General features: G+C 34.5%; 1 protein-coding gene across 1 annotated transcript in view; it reads right to left on the bottom strand.

Annotated features, from left to right (window-relative positions):
• Nucleotides 1–20,201, bottom strand: part of ADGRV1 (adhesion G protein-coupled receptor V1) — a 276,070-nt gene that overhangs the window by 223,347 nt on the left and 32,522 nt on the right. The window contains exons 13-26 of the mRNA XM_066568694.1: nucleotides 16,755–16,881; nucleotides 16,478–16,663; nucleotides 15,620–15,800; nucleotides 14,899–15,062; nucleotides 14,118–14,241; nucleotides 13,483–13,749; nucleotides 11,985–12,111; nucleotides 9,612–9,829; nucleotides 7,818–8,561; nucleotides 5,667–6,040; nucleotides 3,510–3,686; nucleotides 1,769–1,949; nucleotides 933–1,135; nucleotides 176–305 (exon numbers count right to left, since the gene is read on the bottom strand). Of these exons, the coding sequence (XP_066424791.1) occupies nucleotides 176–305; nucleotides 933–1,135; nucleotides 1,769–1,949; nucleotides 3,510–3,686; nucleotides 5,667–6,040; nucleotides 7,818–8,561; nucleotides 9,612–9,829; nucleotides 11,985–12,111; nucleotides 13,483–13,749; nucleotides 14,118–14,241; nucleotides 14,899–15,062; nucleotides 15,620–15,800; nucleotides 16,478–16,663; nucleotides 16,755–16,881 (3,203 nt within the window). The remainder of the gene's footprint in view (nucleotides 1–175; nucleotides 306–932; nucleotides 1,136–1,768; nucleotides 1,950–3,509; nucleotides 3,687–5,666; nucleotides 6,041–7,817; nucleotides 8,562–9,611; nucleotides 9,830–11,984; nucleotides 12,112–13,482; nucleotides 13,750–14,117; nucleotides 14,242–14,898; nucleotides 15,063–15,619; nucleotides 15,801–16,477; nucleotides 16,664–16,754; nucleotides 16,882–20,201) is intronic.

Genomic DNA, 20,201 nt, shown 5'->3' with positions numbered 1-20,201 from the left:
TGTTTACAGCAGTGATCAACAAAACATATGAAGGACAGTTTTTTCGGAAAAAAATCACTGCTTTCTGGAGGGTGTGTGTTTAGAAATAATGTGGAAATAGTTCTCAAGGTTAGATTTTAAGGGATAAATAAAGATCACAAAAATACAACCAGTGGGTTGATATATGTTACCTTACCTCCTCCCTCTGAGTTCAACAGCTCCACTTTAAAAGTTTTTTCTAGTTCAGGAATGGAATTGTCCGTGATGTTAACAGTAATGTACTTGTATCTTTCTCCAGGCTGAAATTCCATTGAGCCCCAAACAGCCTGAAATAGGACAGGTCATCAGAGTTTTGTTCAAGTTTAGTGTTCTCATCCAAATGAAAAAAGAAATAAAACCTCAATTCTTTTTCTCTTTATCAAAACATCTACTTTTCTTCACTTTAAAAAATCTGCTGAGACGTTCTTATAAGAAATACCAATCTAAATTCATTGAATTATAAGCATCTTCATTTATCTACATTTTTCTGCACAAAGAGCAGTCAGAGAAGAAAATGTACTTATAAGCTATGTTGTTGAATATGTACAAGTCCTAGTAAGGACTAATATTATCTTCACCTGCATATGCACTTGTATGGTCATATAAAGTCTGATATACTTAGAAACAATAGGAAATATCCATTCTTCCTGAACTCACAATTTTCTTAAGGATATAAAAATCCAGCCCAGGAGCTTTTCTTAGGAAACACAACATGCTGCACAGAAAGGAGGCAAAATGGACACTATGGGGTTTTTTTTATAGTATTATGCATCTATCACAACACCATAATAAAACAAACTGTTTCTGTGAAAAGAATCACAGCAGAGCTAAAATATTCAAACTGATGGCTATTTCCAGGACAAATAGCTTTAATTAAATTCTAAAATAATTACACACCTTTGCAATGGCCATACCTGATAATCTTTAGGACTGAAAGCTGTAAGTGGCATTGTCCTGTATTCCATAAGAACTGTTCCAAGAAGCCCTTGTGCACGAACTACCAATAATCTGACATGTCCAACTTCTTCTTTAACAGTGATATGGGGCACAGCAGAGGCTGGCACAATCATGTCATCACCGGGCTGAGGAGGTGGCCCCACTGAGAACTGCAGTAGACCTGAAAGACAAAAATTATAATTTACATGGTTTCTCATATAAAATTCAAATTATAATAATAAAAATTTAACCAGAAATATTTCTAATATCTATATTTAATGTTTATGAAATTTTAAACATATTAAGATGCCTTTAGGATTCAATCATGCTATTTCCAGGAATGTACTATGTACCATTCTCACTCTCGCTGATATTCATGTTAGTCTTAAAAAAAACATTTCCCAAGAATGAATTCAATGCTTCCCAAAAGAACTCAAATGTCATAATATTGGGTACTTATTGGTATAACAATAGGCATGTTTAAATGTCTCCCTCTGTTACAAATCCTCATTTCACAAATTCTCATTTCACAAAAAATGACCATAAAATTAACAATATGCAATGTGGTTTTCTTGCAAATGGGGATGATCCCATGTTTTGTTGGGGCAGCTTTAATTCCTTTTTTGTAGTATTTTCAAGAGTAAGTAATTTGACTTTCATTCTTGTATAAAAATTATGAATTAATCTCAAGTTAGATAAAGTGCATTACTTGACATTGCTTCCTCATCTATCTAGGCTAGGCAAATTTTTTACCTCTTGAGCTAGAAGTATATATAAATCTGCAATAAGACTGTATCATCTTCAACATTGTTACCATATGGATGGTCACTGGCTTTAATGCTGATATCAGTAGTTTCCTTTTCTGGATCTATACTTGCTCCACTGGTAGGAGTTGAACCTCGTTTTCCATCTCCAGACACCGCAGAAACCAATGTCACACGGAAATATTCATTTAGCTCCGGAATGTCATCATCAATAACATGCAAATTTAAGACCTAGAGAAGGACAAAATAATGGAGAAATCAAAGTATGTAACATACATCCCTTAAGATTTTTATGACCCTTTTAAACAATTAAATTTTTAGTCAATCAGCTGTATCTGCTCTGAGTTCAGAAAGAAATGTAGAGGACACTATTGCCCTCCAAATTATTTAACCTTATGATAAGTTTAGAATTCCAACTCCAAAAACATCTTTACCAAGCCGTCAGAGACTTTACAGCAATTAATCTAATTTAGAGAGCAAGTGAAGTGAGCTTTTAATGCCACCTGACACTTGAGGTTACAGATCATCCTACCATGTAACATAATCTGCTCTGCATAAGCTATAATATTAATCTCAGATGATTCCAGCTTCCTATATATTGTGATTTGACAAATATATAGGAGAAAAAATTTAGGAAGCTGTTGTAGAGCCATGGGAATGAGTAGTTTAAAAATGTCAATGGAAATTCTCTTTAAGATTTTTCACCTGATGAGCAACTGCTCCCAGTCTGTTTCTTAGGGACATGACCATTAGGTTCTCTATATGTAGACCATATATTGGACCACATAGCAATGGAGCAAGAGGGCTCACCAGGTCTTTTCTACTTCTTTATGAAGTCAGGCCTCATCCATGCTGCCAGACTGGAAAAGTTTGGCAAATTTAACTTTAAATGACTGTATGTAATGCAGTAATACATTTCAGTAGAGAATTAAAGTTAATGAACTTCCAGGAGCATATTTTCCAAAATCACAAGTTTTTGCCAAGCTGTAATCAGTTACATTGTTTAACTGGGACCAAATCTACAGCTCTGAGTCACTGGGATCATTTCAAATTATGTCAGTAGGTTTCACTCAGTCCCTACTGACTTCAACAGAATGACAGAAGGAAAATTAACGACAGTATTTTCTACTATCAATCCACCCTTTCTATTTAACAAACACCAATAAAAAACACGTATGAACTTCCTACAGTATTGCGGTCCCACACCTCTTTTTCAAATAAATGTGAAATTCCCATGCTATGGGTTGGGATCAAATTCACAGAAATATATTATTCAAAAGAGACAGAATATGGCTAACATTCTAACAGTTGCAAGACATTTGATTACAGCTGTGAATTTGACTGCTGTCTATTTAATTGTTGTGAAGATAAAACTGATCTCCACAACTCAGATGCAAAATCTGATTATATTCCAATTTCAGAAGTAGTGGCTCCACTATTGAATAGTGGCTCCACTATTCAACCCAGAACCACCTATACTTGAAATATACATATATATGGGTATACATATATCTAATATATACATATATATAAACATATTTTATGTGCAATTATTTGCATTTAAGCATTCATGCATGCACAGTAATGTCTGAAGTGAGATGCACACAGATATATAGGCATTTATCCTATCACTTGTTAGATGTCAAAGACGAAAAAATCCTGTAAAATGTAAAAAAAGCCATGTGAAGAAAAGACTCTTTAGTATGAAAACATGTCAAGCATCCTCAGAAGGTGTTTTCCAGCAGGTTTGCAAAGGACAGAATTAATATTTAATAGGAAGGTAGGGTTTACCTCTGATCTCTGCCAAGGAAGGAATGTGATAGTGCCGCTGCTGTTAGAAAAATCGCTAAGGGAGTAATTAATGCCCCTGGAATCAACCTGTGAGATAATGTAATTTATATACACATAGTCTAGGGCGCCCCTTGTTCGCTCCACAACACAGGATATAGTGGAACCCTCATCAGCAGCCTGGAAGAAAGCAAGAAATTGACATATTTGTTATGATCAAAGTAAATCAAAGGAACAAATATAAAAGTTTGAATTCTCTAATGCTATTCAAATGTTCAGAATTCTTTATGCTGTCATGTTACTTGCAGCACTTCTGGAGTGACAGGAAGCTGAAACTGATGTTGATGGTGGTCAGAACAATCTTAATGGAAATTGCAATAGCTTCTAGCATCTCCCTGAGGTCAGCCAGTAACTGTACCCTGTTGTTTCTTTTGGACACAAAAACAGAATCAATGTTTGAAATGTGTGTATCAAAAGCAAAAGACTATACTGTTTTATATTAATGTCAGCTATTTTAATTTTAATTTAAAGAAATATTTGGATTCCTCCTTTCCCTCACTAAAACCACTATGGAAAAAAATAGATACATTTAAATTAAACTATACTATTATGATTCAGGAAAAAACTGAATAACTTTTTGTGCTACAGTACTCTTTGCAATTCTGTCTTCATAAAGTACATGCCCTTAGCAGCAAAAATTTCACATATTTGGAACAAATCAGGTATTGATACTGGCGAAGTGTATTAAAAAATTTATGATCATCAAACTAAAATAGAAAATCATTTTAGTTGAAAGTTATCAGAATGAATAAAGCTATCTTAAGCATTAGGTAAATTTCAGAGCTGCTGTATAGCACAGTGCAAATACTGAATATGCCTTCAGCTGCTCAATGGACAGATACAGACATAAGGAAATTAAACTACTGATAAACAATGCTATAAGATAAAGGCTAAACAATTAACATGCCACATAAATTTTTAATTTTGTGTCACGGTTGATTGCTGATCTGTGACATCACAGAATTATCAGTGGCATTGGAAACTGAAGGAATCCATTATGGTAGCATATAGTAGGCACCTGGAAAACAAACTGAACCGAACTGAATACTATCATCAGTCAGGCAAGATGGTTGCCTTCAAACACATCATAAGGACTTCAGATAGAAAGGATGAACTTAAGAGGTCATAAGAGCTCCCAAATTTGAAAGCATTATGAATTTTTTTCCCAAAATAATCTAATAACAATAGAAATGGGTGTCATGTCTTCTCCCTCATAATGATTAAAAAACTAAAAAATTAATTACTATTATTTCAATCCCCTCAAAAAAAGATTCAAGTTTATATACTGCATATATGATGGTCATGGTCACCTCCATATTTAATGTTTAAAAACAGTAACTTCCAGCCAATATTAAGTGAATTCATATCAAATATGATGATGAAAATGATGATGATTTAATTTAAGGGAGGAAGAGACTGGAACAGAACTCAGGAGAAACAATTCCTGCACAGCACAATCGCTCACCACATGCTGACCAAAACTCAGTCCATTTCCAAACAATGACCAACTGCATTCCAGGTAACTCCCCCAGTTTATATGCTGGACATGACATTCTGTAATATGGAATGTTCTTTTGGCCAATTCAGGTCAGCTGTCCTGAACATGCTCCCTCCCATCTTTTTGTGAAGCTCCTCACTAGCTGAGCATGACACAGAAGTCTTCAACTCAGGTGAAGCCGTATTTAGCAACAGCCAAACCATCCTTGTGATATCAACATTATTCTCATCCTGAATCCAAAACACAGAACTGTACCAGATACTAAGAAGAAAATGAACTCCCTCCAAGATCACATCAGGTTACAGTCTCAGAAGTTACAGAAGTAGAGGAAAAAAACTGTTCTACGAAATTTTAAGCCTTAGTTTTCAGTTTGTATAATAAGATACATTTTCTTAATAAAAATAATTTGGAGAGGATTAAAAAAAAGTAATATCAGAAATGCTAGAGTGACTGAGGCTGTATGAACAGAATTTACACAATTCCAAACTCTAGAAAACTTTGCTTGACTACAGAAACTAAAAATGTAGAATCAAGGCCCTTCAAAGGTTAGTTAGCCTTGCCATTAGTTTGATCTCCTGTAGCTTTCCTTATGAGCATCTTACCTCAGGAATACATGGTCCAGTGAAGCCAAATAAACCATTAGCATTATCACTTTTCTGTATTCTTAATCTTGCTGTTGTGTTTTCTTCTGAAATTCGAGCTCCACCACACACAGAAATGAGCTTTAGGATGAATAACTCCTCTCCTTCTTCCTCTTTGTCATCCTTTGCAGACACAATGAATGATTTATTGGTTTCTCCTTGCCGATACTCCAAATACCCAGAGACAGGGTGTACATCACTCTTTGCAGGAGTAGCATGGAGTTCATAGATCTCTTCTTGTGTCAGTTTTCTCTCATAAAGCCTTACATCCTGCATTAAACCTGTGTACCTGCTGTTGCCATTGATTCCTGCTCCAATTCTCACTATTCCTGGACCTGAGAAGAAAATTAGAATTTTTCTAATGTTATTGGGTTCAAAATAACTAATATATGTAATTATTTAATAATCTGTGCTAAATTGTTGATTGTCCCTGGGTTAATAATCACAATTATCTTGAAATGTAGACTGGGAGGCTCCTGAAGCCTCATCTCAGTGTTAAAGGTAGAACATTTCAGGTCAAATAATTCCTTCCTAGATGCTTCCTAGATGGTTCATGTTTTTCATCCTACTAATTCTATCTGCACATTGTCATCATCCCTTATCTTAATGAATCTTAGAAATGTCTCTCCATTAAAAAATTTCACAGCCAGCTGCAGCCCATCTCAATTTTGTTTTTCCGAACACTTGCTTTACCCATTTTATCTTTCTATATTTAATGTGTCCTCTGCTAGGACACAGAATCCATTCTGATAATCAGAGTATTAGCTACACAGGACATGCTTATACCCTTATGCACTGGAAGAGAGGCTTAAGAAATGTAGACCTAGTTCCAAGCACTTTTTACAACCGCTTTAACATTTCTTTCTCTCCCGAAAATTATTCTATTCAGCAAATCAGAGGATGACAGTTCTCTTTTTCACAAATAAACTAAGCTGATAGCTCATACTCCTATCACTCTAAAACATAGAGAACATATCTCTTCAGCTGGTTTTTGATTTTGGAAGGAAATGTGCCACTGAGTGTCACTTCTAGAAACAAGCAACCACAACTGCTAATGGTCCCAAGACACAAAGCAGAGGATGGTGAAAAAAGCCAGGCTACAGCACCCACTGTATCTAACATTAAATGGTGAGAGATTAAAAACCTCAGCATATATTTCTAGTATATCCAGACAGAGCTTTATGTTTGTGCACATATATTCATGTAGATGTATATGCATTTAACATCACTGCATGTTATTAAATTTTCCTTCTTTGATTACAGAGGAGCCTGTACTCAAGAATTTGATAATCACACACTGCCTATCCCCATGAAAGAAAACCTGTGAAACTGAGGGGGAGAGAAAGAAAGGAAAAGAAGGAGATTACTACTATGAAAAAGAAGCACATGGAAGAGTGAGGAAATGCAAAAGAAAGAGTAAACATAAACATATCCCTACCATACAATACCTGACTTGGTAAAGGAATTATTATGATGCTCATTGCTATGCTAGTTGAGTGTAAAAGTCCATAACGGTTATGTATGACTAAGTCACATCTGGGAATATCAAGTTAGAGGAAGTGAAGTACATATGCTAATGTTATTTGGAACATCATTGAACAGATGGGCAAAATTTTCATATATCATGTAAATACATGCATAAGTAAATCTAAACCCTGAAAAATCCATTGCTTAAAAAAGTCGAGGTTTAGCTGTAATATAATACACAACTAGAATCAAAAATATTATTGTATTTTGCTTCAGAAATCAAGAGAAAAAATTCTTTCTTAGCCACAATACTGTAAATCTAATCAAAATCTTAACTGTAAATATATATAACTATATGTATAGCTAAATATCTATAAGCCTACATGTGGAAATATAATTATTAACTATTATTTTTAAATTATTGACATTCAAGCTCCTTTACAGTTCTGATGTTTTTTGAAAATTTCCCAGCTCTTACTTCCATTTATATGGTTTTTGAAAATCCCTAGAATTTTCTATGAATTGCTTTTAACTAATCAGATATAATAATTTCTGAATCTTGCATACATCTTTCAAGGAGCTAGACTCTTCCATATTTTGCAGAACTTTACATATGAAGAAAAATAATACAACCTATTGCCTCACCATCAGCAATTGCTTCTCCTTTAAGGCTTTTAACTCCTCCTAGAACTGGAATTCCATCCATGTAAAATTCAATTATACTTTCATCCAAAGTAATCAGAATGTGAACCCAAGTACTTTCATCAAGATATTTCAGGACTGTTGCTTTGGCTATGTATGTCATATAGGATCCTAATGCTGTATAATGAAGCACTACAGAGACATGAGAATAATTTGTTTGGATTTTCACGCCATAATATAAGGTCCCATTGCCATCATCCTTTTCAACGATATAACCATCAGTATTGACATTAGGAATTAGCCATGCTGAAAATGTAAAATTAGTTACTGCAGTATTTCCATCATATGGGTATTCCAGACCAATAATTCCAAATGCATCCTTTTTTCCACTGAAATACAAAGCATCTGTTCCACTCTGATGGCGTCTCATGTGCGGCTGAGATTGCACTGTACTTGGAAATGATCCCAGCAACAAGAAGTCCACCATTGATGGTAATCCAGCTTGAAACGTACTGGACAGTATTTCCCAACCTAAACGGACAGCACCAAAAGTGCCTTGACGTCTCCAGATGGTGAAGTCTGTAATATAGGAAAGATCATCTTCAGAAAGAACATCTTCTACTATCTCTCTGTCCTGACTCTCTGGATCTATAACGAAGACTCCAAAAGGGTCATCATTGAAAGGGATCATCACAGTTACAGCAAGGCTTGTGTCAGACAACTGCCCACCAGGACCAGGAGACCCACCTATATAATGGAAATTAAGAGTAAAAGTTACTGGTCTGAAAAAAGTTACTAAGTATTTTAAAATGTTTAAACAAAATACCTTTTAAATAGGCCTAAATCTTCTTTAAAGTGCCTCTGAACTCTTAAAAAATTCTCCAAATTTAGGATTAAGATAAATTAACTGTATTGGTTTTAAAACACTATCGAGAACATTTTCACAGAAAACAAGCCATGTTATTTTTCAATTGCAGAATATAAATGTCTTTCAGTTAAAACAAGATTAGCTCAGATCTCCTGAATTAGTAATGAGATAGGTTGCTTTTGTTTCATTTGAAACACATGGGGTCAAATTCATTTCTCATTGTACTCCAAGATTTACACAAATATGAAATGACAACATTTGGTTCATTGCCTCCAAATAAACAGAGATTATCCTGCAAAATTGGTAACTAGTTGTGTGTTAAACTACTCCTAAGTCCTGCCATTAGCCACCTACTTCTCCACAGTAAGAAGATCATGGTATGACTGTAGAGCCTCCATGCACCACTAAGTAGGAAATCTTCTGTACATGCATACGGACTTCACTTACAGAAATGTCAACATATTTTCAGTTGTATCTCGGCACAGAAGACCATAAATAGTACTGAGGTGGAAGGAGTCCAGCAGATTTGGAACTCTACTCAGTAGCAGGCCTGTAGCGGTTGTAATTTAAGTGATATGAAGTGGTAACTATTTGTATTTTAGAGAAATTTCTAGAAAAAAGCAAACAAACCAGCCAATCTCCATTATAGTAGATACGCATAACCTTTTATACCTTCATTTTGTCAGCTCTACACAAAGCCTCTACACCTCTGAAATCACTAAAAGGCATCCTTTTTAAAGGTCTGCTTCCAAAACTGTGTTCATATATCTAAATTAAAGAAAAAATGAAAAACGAAACCTAAAATGTCATCAGAAAAGTTTAGGATGACATAGGCATCAAGGTAAAGCTCTTTGCAGGATTGTTTTCTTTTTAATTGATTAAATATAATAATTTTCTACCAGATAGGAAAGGAATATGGACGAGAGTACCTGAAATGTTCACCAATTTTAAAATGTAAAATTCATTGAATTCAGGAATTTTATCTGAAACAGCATGGAGCACTATCTGCTTTGATCCTTCACCATCCATAAAGTACACCGTCCCATATGTTTCATTGAACTCTTCTCCTGGCTTCAGTGTAGAGTCATTATGAAACAGCTGCCAGGTTAATGAGACATTCCCAAAGTGTCCTCTATGTCTCAAAATCCTATTCAGAGAAACAGAAAGAGTCAATGTCCTGGCAGGTATGCATCAGCATTCTCCATTAACAATGGAAAACATAGACTAATCATTCTTACTGTGGAATATAGTATGCATTGTCCTAAATAAGCAAAAATGACAAACAGAACCATGAACAATAAAACAATCCTCTTAGAGGGCCTGCAATTTCACAATATAACTCTTCATCGAGGTATACCACAGATGTCTTAGAAAGAAAGTAATCAATGAAGGTACATGCAAAATAGCACTGTTTAGATGAACATCAGTTCCTCTTGCACTTCTATTTTTTAATAAAAAAATTAATCTATAATTCAGCAAATTAACATTAAAAATTGTGTTAATTGGCCACTCTTAGAGAAGAAAGAGAAGGCATTTACCTACAAGTATTTTTTTCCTTTAACCATTAAGGTGCCTTAACCTTTTTTGTATTGTTATTTAATTTCAGTTATATAGTAGGTCCTTCATGAACTTGATTATTCCATATTAAGAATTGAATAAATATAAAAAAAAGCTTTTATTTGTTTGCATAGCTATCTGGTAACATAATTTCACTAATATCCAAAAGGTATTATAAGTAAAAACTGAAGAACTGAACTGAACATAAAGAAGTTCCTTTATTAACAAAAAATGTTTGCATATAAAAAGAGCATTTCTGTTCTGCAAAAAGCAAAAAAAAGCAAAGCATTATTGTACAAGTCTGAAAAATCAATTCAGTAAGGTAGTCTAGGAACAGAAACACAATAGGTTTTTACTGCTTCCAAAGTTTTCTTTTGTTGTTATTAAGCAGGCATTCTATTCCTGTGGTGTAGCACTGCAGCACTGTTGCAGCAACTCCAGTTACTCTCTTAAAAGCTCAGTGTTGCCACAGGTATTCTCACTGATTGGTTTATAAACTAGTCTGACCCTTTTCTTAAGTACTAAACAAAAGTCAAATCCTTTTGGGGGTATGGAAGAGACAGTCTCCTAGTAAATATATTTTATCAATAAGGACTAAGTAAGGTAAGATGTTGGTAACCTTGGAATTATGTGCTTCTATAAAGCACCTGTATACAAATGTGTTTAGCTCAAATCATCACCCTTCACACCATCGATTTAAAAATAAAAATTATTAAGGACTAAAAAATCTCTAAGGGGCAGCATAACAAAACCAACCACAGAATATATATTTCATATACTCTTTTAACAAAGATTTAAATGTTTTAGATGTGCAACACACACAAAAAAATTTAACTCACAGTCATAGGCATCTATTTCAAGGCCTTAAACAAACAATCAAATCAAATAAAAATATATAAAAGATAATTAAACAATTGTGATAAAGCCTCTTCTTAAACTGCGCACCCTATCAGATTTATTGTGAACCTTTGTTTCTTTATACCCTGTCTAAAATTTTCTCATTGAAAATCGGTATTTTTGTCAATTTATAACCACATTCTCACTTTAAGAACATAAAAAGGTCAGATGACATGAAACTTAATTTCTTAATCTTTCCCTTTCCTGAATACATCCTAGCAGCTACAGGCCAGACTAGGGAAAAATATATTCAGCCTAGAAGAAAGGCACATCTGGACTTTGAGAACAGTTCCTATCTGCAATTTACAGATAGAAGAAAAACAAATAACAGAAAGAATACAGTAAAATAGCTTTTTTGTAGGGTAATATTTCAAAGGGGAATGCAAAAAGAAATTAACAACCACATAGCTGTATTTAGCTGTATTTTGAAAAGATCTTTTTACTTCTCTATTGGTCCAGATTATATTTGGCTCATTCATTTTGATGCTTCTGAATACACACTCTCATGAAAGTATAACAAAACCCCCTTTGCTGTAATTTTATTTGTGATATAAAAAAGCCCCCTGTGCTGCAATCATACTTGTTTATATTTTAACAGGAATTCTGTACTCATTTTAATATGCACAGTCTACTTGATAATATAAGAGTTGATGTTCGATGTTTTGTTGATCCTCAATATGTCTGCAAATAATTTAATCCAAAATTTGGTGAAGCTATTTTTCTAATAAATTTTAGCAATGAAAAAAATAAGACTAGATCAAAGTACTATCCATAAAATAACACACACATCAAGATATACACACATGGATTCCAAAAAGGGGCAACAATATTATTTAAAAGTTACTCACAAAAAAAAATTACTTTTTCCTTCTTCCACTGGCTTCTCTAGAGGTTCTAAGGAGAAAATTCCATTAGGATCATCATTTGCTTTGATAATAACTGTAGCCACTCCAGCATTAAAGATAACAGTATCCCCTAAAAAGAGGGTGATTAATTTTATCAAAACTGGAATCAGAAATGGAGCTAACTCTAAAATTGAATGTATTTTCTTCTCACACCAACAGCTTTCATGCAAAGAAAGAAACAAGCAGTGATAAAACAGTGCAAACTAATATTTGAAATATTCACTAACAGACAAATCAGAGTAAAAAATTGCAAATAGTATCTGAGGCAAGGATCAAGAATGTAGATTTGAAAAAAAAAAGTGACATGACTAGAGATGATGCAATCCTGAGAAGAAAGGATTGTATGAGAGGCAGTACTTCATGTTTGGTCAATTGGTCAGGTCAGAAGAAAAAGACATGTATTCAGAGATCCTAGCTCTCCTTTAGACCTTCAGCAGAAATATTGCACTTTAAGAGATTAGTTATACCCATATCACAGCCTATCTGAAAGGAAAAAAATATAAGATACCGGTGAAGTAAGGAAATTAGTAGTATTTCTTTGTGTATATTAGCAGAGTAGGGACATTTCAACATTTCTTTATGTCCACAAAGGTACATTGTGTTTTCATCTCCATCCTAGTTTTTGCCTTTTTCAAAAGCACTAGACTTGTTTTTATTCCAAAGTGAACAACCCGTTTTAACTTCATATACCTCTGTTTGTATTTTCTCAGAGGTATAACAGTCCAATAAAATTTTCAAAAGGGATGAGATGATCAAGGCCAATATATACAACAGATGATAAAAAGAAAATTAATAATTTTTTTTTTTCCCATTCAGGAATTCTTCTAGAAATATTCCGTATTTTGCCCATTCTGGCAGGAATATGTGAAAGGAGGAAAGTCATCACATGTTTTCAATAGAATGGTAAAATAAGATATCAACAGATCCTGAATAAAGTTAGTCGAGTAGAAAAAGAGCACTGAAGAGAAAATTTAAGAAGGGAGAAGTATGGCTTTGTCCAGTAATTTCCATGAAGCTGTTGTTCTCTAAGAGAGCTGGGTATCAGACTGAATTATAGTTGGCCTCGGGAAACACGGGAAACAGGAACTACCTTATACTCAGATAATTGAGAAAAATTACCTATTTATTTAACTTATATTTTCTTACTGATGAGTCAAAACCCCATCTAATTTGGAGCATTTGGAGCATTTGGAAAGAGATTTCAACTCAAGTTATCTTTGCAGGACAGTTTCAGCTTTACAGTTTAATTTTTGTTTCTGATTAAACAATTCAAGATCAAAATCCAAACACACTGTACAGAATTTTTATAGAAATTTGATGCAAACCTTATTCATATAATGCCTGGCATTTATACATTGCTTTACGATAAGAACAAGCTGGTAAAAAATAGAGAAAAAAGAAAAGGAGAGTTACTAAATATATATTAAATCATTGCTTTTACCTGTTGAATTCAAAAGGAAGATATAAAATACTTCATCAGTTTCAGGGGTGTCATCATCATTAATATACACAGATAAGGTCTGCTCTCTTTCTCCAACATTGAACAGAATTAAACTCTCCTTTTCACTGGGAACAAAGTCTCCCTCTTCAGCTGTTGCATCCCCATTAACAGTAATGTACTGAACAGCGACAACAGTATTAGCAGATCCATTCCTTAGGACTGTAAAGTTTGCAACACTCCCTTCTGTAATGCTCACTGTCAGAGGTTCTGAAAGGACACAAGCAACAAATTCAAGTTCAAGCCTAAGCTTCTTGCATGCAGCTTATTCACCTAATCCCCCGTAAGAGGAAAGAGAAGGCGCGTGCAGTTAAAGGGAAAAACTTGCAGGTAGAAGAGAATATTGTTGTCCTTAGCTACCTAACGAATCCAAGAGCCATCAAAAAGAATAATGACAGAAAATGAGAAAAAATTCTTAAGTAAAAAAAAAAAAAGCAAATGCAATACAACAAAAACAAAAAAGTATGTTGTATAACACTAGCTCCACTAGGATTAAGATTTTTCAATAACCTGGTCTTTGGATAAGATCTGTATGGGGTAGAATATGAATTCAAAATTTAAAAACAGTAATATCTAACCTGCAAAATAAATGGGATCATCATTCCTTGTAATTTGTAAAAATGCACTGGTTATATTGCCCAGTCTTGCTCCACCAGTGGCATTGAATAATCTGATTATGAATACTTCCATCTCTTCAGGTACCTGAATGACAAAGTATTAAGAAATTAATTTGTTACACATGAAACAATGAAGAAATTAAAAGGAACAGCTGAGGAGGTTAACAAAACAGCATTCCAGCATGTTGCTGTTTATTTCTTGATTCACAAGTGTGTTAAGAAGGAAGAAAAATGACAGCTCATACACTCACACAAAAATAATCATCAGTCAAAAATCTTTGCAAATAAAACCCCTCATCTTTACTATTATATAGATAATCCAAAAGTTATCCTGCAGTTTCCTGATGCTGATGTAACTTATTTTTACAGCTATGTTTATTTATTTATTCCTTTATTACTAATTATTCTCATTCTTTCTTATCTTACTTCAAATATATCAGCATTAAAATATGAGATTAGCATTCTTGCTATCAAAACAAGTGGTTTACTTAGTATTATAATTTAAGCACATGACTACTGAAAGATTCTAACTTTTTGGTTTACAGATGAGCACAATGTCTCAAATTCTCTTATTATTTACTTAAGTAAAATCACTTTTATCCAAGTATTTTGATTTTTCTCAAAAAAAATCAAGTTTCTTAAAAAATAGATACTTCGTAAATTTCAATGTTTCAGCACTTCCTCTTCGCTCCATATATTTACACAAAAACATATTACTAAGTATGTTTTTAAATATTATTACCTCATCTGGTAGAGAGTAAATTGTGATATTTTTTGAAAACTCCAGATTATCAAAGAATATAGTCCCTTGTTCTGGATAGATGTCATTGGTACATGCTGGGTCAACAATCCAGGACACACTAACACTGCCATAGTTTCCTTGGTTTCTTACAAGTCTGTAAGAGGCTGTAAAATGTAAACATGTACAGTCAGTGTGCATCTCCAGAAAAACAACTCAAAATGAAAAAGGTCAGCAAAGCTGAAATAAAGAAAAAGGAAAGGAAACAGTAAGTTAGTCCAATTGCAAAACTAATACGCAAGTGCCCTACACAAAAAGCCACATAATAATAGACCATTACAGCAGTAAAGACTTGTATCAACTCTATTGGTACAACAGAGATAGATAAATTGAAATGACACATATGAAAATTTAGCTCATTCTTCTCTCACATAGCACCTCATGCTCATCAAGCAGTACTACTACCACCAGGGTGTTCCTTGCAAGTAAGTAAATTCTCTGTCCTTCCTGTCTGGTATATTCTCAAGCTATATTTTAACTGGATTGATCCCTTAATAATAGCTTTCAAGGCCCATCCTCCTCCATACTAATCTCCACTGCTCATCATACTGTACCCCCCTGGAAACTCCTGAGTCAGGCATTGTCCTACAAAGGTGAAGTAGGGAAAAGTAGCCTTGCAGGAGTAGACGGCAGAGAAAGCAGTTACTCTAAGAAAAAGAATTACCAGCATAGATGATTTCTCCTTTACTTTCCTTTATTGTTACTGATAGTTCATCAGGTAGAAACTGAATGACACCATGTGGATCATCATTCTTCAAAATGGTTATATTTACCCTTGTGGCATTCCCCAGCTTGCCTGACATTTCACTGTAGCCACTGAGCACAACAGCATATGCCTCATCCAACTGGAAGAGGGAAACTCAGTCAGAATAAAAAGATTTATTCAGCAGAAAGAGAGAACAATTTCAGCAAAAGACAATTACCCACAGTTTCTACATGCACAATGGTTTTGTACATCTTTGTCATCTGTAACAGTGGAAGTAAAGATTTTAAAAACACTGACATTAAGGTAATTTAAAAAGAATTTGTCAGCTTGCATTATTTATATAATGCGACTTTATACTTCAAATATTTCTTGAACAAACACTCACAGGAGATGCACCATGGAACACTAAAATAAGCATTGCATCTTTGCATCTATACAGCAAATATTAGTGTAGACTGGGGAGCACTGAGTTCAGTTAGCAGGTATTTACCAAAAACAGAACAAAAAGAAAGCGATTGATTGTACAGGCCTCAATTAAATAGTGGTATTCTATAGTACAGAATGCCACAGGTGCCAAAAGCTCAGATGGATGAGAAATTCAGTTTCAATTTACAAAAAAAAAAAATCCACTGAGGCCTATTAAAGCCAAAGATACCTTCTAGTAATCCAGGCATCCCTGGTTTGGAGACTGGGAATATATTCCATAGAGAAGCATTGCATACTCATTCTGCTACGATATATTTTCTTACATTTTAATAAATGACAAACTGTTATGCTGTGAACACAATTTAGAGAAAGGAAAATTTTCATTTCTACCTCTGGAATCCCATCCATCCTTGTCAAAAGAGTAATTATGATCTCTCTTTCGCCAGGCTTAAATTCCAGAATTCCTGTGCTTCCATAAAACTCATTATTGTCCCTTGGTTCTACAGTGTATCGCAGAAACTGCCTGACAAGGCTCCCTCTGCTGCGGACAATCTGCAGTTCAACAGAATCCCCCTCCTGTAAAAAAAAAGAAAATCCAGCATTTTACTTGCATTCTGCTAAGATTTACTTTTCCATAACAATTAAGAAAAGTTATTCAGATAGCTACCTTGATACTGTAGGGACCTCTGGAAGAGGAAGAAAATTCAAACACTCCTCCAGGATCATCATTTTCCAAAATAGTGATCTCACAAGTAGTAAACCCATATTTCAGTATTTGATTTTCCACACTGACCCTGGGAAAGGAAAAAAGTCAAGGTTTTTTGAGTGTTGGTTCTTTCAGTAAGTAAATACATATCTATATGAAGAACATCAGAATCCTGATTATTTTTATGAATAAATTATGAAAACAATTACCTAAAAAGAATATAATAAATTAGGCAAGAGACATCAGAGTGTTCCATTCACTTGCAGAAAACCCAGCCTTTGTTCCTGTTTCTGATTAGTTTTTACAGCTTATAGTTCTGGGGTTTTTTAGTCACACATGCACACAATACAAAGAAAAAGAAACAGAATCATATAATAAAAATTTAAAATCACATTTAGTATTACTTTTTATTTGGATCAAAACATAAGAAGTGATCCCTAATCACTTAAACAGAGAGAGCTTGAATTTCTTGCATTCATTTCGTCACATATATACTTTCAATTACATTGTTTTAAGTACATTCCATTAAAAATGCAAGAAAAACTACTGCTGAAAGATGCATAAAGAATGCACCTTCAGACTGATGATTTTGATATAGCTTATTAAATGTTGGTTTATGAATTCAGATTCATCTTCCATGTTTTCTGGAGGAAAATTTCAATTATCAAACTAGAAATATCTATTTTAAATGGTAATATGTAATATTTTTTGCATATTAAAAAAAATATGCCAGCAGACAAAAAACTTGTGTTAACATAAACTAAACCTATTTCATTCAAAAAAAAAGATAACTGCTCAACAGAAAACTGCATAGTTCTAGTCCACTCAGGCATTTAGGTGGGACAAATTGTATTTCTGGCAGTTTAAGACAATGGATCCATATTGCAATCAAGCGCAGTATCAAGCACTGAGTCATGCATTAGTAACTTTCATCCTTCACAAATCCTAAATAAAGCTTCATGCCAGAAACCCATGCCATCAAATTAAAAACCAAAGAACAACCAAGCATTGTCTGAAGAGATGCAGAAGACATGATTCCTGAGAGGAAAAGAAGTTATTGACAGATTCTGTTCAAACTAATCACTTATAAAACAAAGCATTGATTCATTGAAGACAAACCACAGTTCACTGCACTTACCCAAAGTACACGACAAACCTTTCTGTCTCTACCCTGTTAACAGAGAAAGAAAGAAGGAAGGAAGAATAGAGGGAAAGAAAAGGGGTGGGGAATGAATGAAAGCACTAGTTCCTAAAAATTTCAATAGTACCAGTCTTAGACAATAATAAAAACAAGACTACCACAAAGTTTTCTTTTCCCTTTCCAAACACATCATGTTCCTTTTGTGGGAACCTCCTTCCTTGGCATTTTATGTTGACAAATGCTAGCAAGTGGGCAATCCTTACTGGTGAGAAATGACCGCATAATCAATTCAGGATGTCAAGGCCCATTCATGGTATGCCCTACCCAGCCCTCCTCCAGGAGTTCTTTCACTGCCAACCCCTGTGTCTGCTCACAACTGCACCAGTAGCCCACATTTATAACTTCATGCAAAAAAAAAAAAAAAAATACAGTCAACATGCTTCCATTTTGTGTTATTCCATCAATCTGACATAGTAATGATAAAAACAGGTAAGTACATTGGGAGTTACAACACATACATTATCAAAGACTATTCTAGCAGAAAATCACATCAAACTTTATTTTTGACCATTTTTTAGATTAATCAGATTATCAGAGTAAAATACCAACAAAAAAAGAAGAAAACCACCACCCCCCCAAAAAAACAAGGAAAAAATAGAAATAGGAATATAAGCACATATCACAAAACTATCACATTAATTGAGACGAAAGGAAATTATTCTGCAATAACAAGTATGTCATTCTATGAAAGTATGCAGAGATTATTTTCTCAACCTAAAATAAATATACAGTTAATATTAAACCTGGATTTACTATCAACAAATAAACAAAGCATTTATAAAGTGAAGTTTAAATATTTCAGCTTCAGAATTCAGTAGACAAAAGACTTCACTCAAAAGTTTGAAGTAATAAAGCAAATACATTTGCAGCTCTATTCTTTCAAATAGGAGATCTGATTTAATAGAAATTTCTTAATTATTTCAAATGAAGCTACATTTTAAATACTATATATGAAGACATTCTCCTTCCCTTCAGAAATGCAAGAAATGTTTGCAAGTTTTCCAAAATCATCAGGCATTAATGCTATTTAAAAAGTCAAGGTGAAAATTCCAGAGCTAAAATTTATGTTAAATTTTCATTATATTGCTCTTAATGCTCAAATTTAATATATCACTAAGCTGTTGGTAATATATTTCACAGCAGAGAATACAAATGAACTATTATATCAAGTGGGTTTTTGGTACATGATGTACAAGCTTAAGTGGTTAAGACACAATTATCAAAAAGTGAAAGGGCAATGTCAGACTTCATTTCACCTCCATGACGTCAGATTGTGTGAATCTAAACACAGCTCAGACAAAAAAGGGCCTGTTAACTGAGTAATAGTGCTAGAATCTAGTATCATGTTGTAGTGCACAATGGCAGCTCTAACAGAATCCAAGGGATAGCTGAAAATAAACAGTCCCGAGGTACCATGAGGAGGTACTTTAAGTATCTCCAGGTATACTTTGAAAGTACTTAGAAGACTGGCAATACTTACTACCTTTTAACAGTCACAGTGTAAATCAGACCAAATTTCAAGAACTTGGAAGTTAGAAAGCAACTAATCAGATTCAGCTGATTAGTTAGATTAGATTTGGTGCTGCATCTGGCTGCCAATCAGATGCAGCACCATTCACCACCACTCTCTGGGCTTGGCCATCCAACCAGTTCTTAACCCACAGAAGCAAGCACCTGTCCTAGACACAGGTTGCCGGCTCTTCAAGGCAAATGCTGTGGCACACAGTAACTTTGTTAAAGTCCAGATAGACAACAACCACAGCTTTGCCCCAATCCCTCAGGCATGTCAGCTGATCATAAAAGGAGATCAGATTGATCAGGCAGGACCTAGTCCTCCTAAGCCCATGCTGGCTGGGTCTGATGCCCCAGCCATCTTGTAGATGTCGTATGACTCCACTCAAGTTGATCAGTTCCATAACCTTGCCAGGCACCATGGTCAGGCAGGCTGGCCTGTAGTTCCCCAGATCCTCCTTCTAGCCCTCTTTGTGAACAAGCACCACATAGGCCAACCTCCAATTGTCTGTGACCTCCTCAGTTAGCCATGACTGATGATAAATGATAGAGAGCAGCTTAGAGAGCCCTTACAACAGCTCCCTCATTACCCTAGGATGGATCCTCTCCACTCCCATAGACTTATGATCACCTAAATAGCTCTGCTAATCACCAACTATTTCCTTCTGGATTTCAGGAGATCTATTCTGCTCTTC

The sequence above is a fragment of the Molothrus aeneus genome, chromosome Z (genome assembly GCF_037042795.1).
Source record: "Molothrus aeneus isolate 106 chromosome Z, BPBGC_Maene_1.0, whole genome shotgun sequence".
Taxonomy (NCBI): domain Eukaryota; kingdom Metazoa; phylum Chordata; class Aves; order Passeriformes; family Icteridae; genus Molothrus; species Molothrus aeneus.
This window is presented reverse-complemented; position numbering and strand designations above follow the sequence as displayed.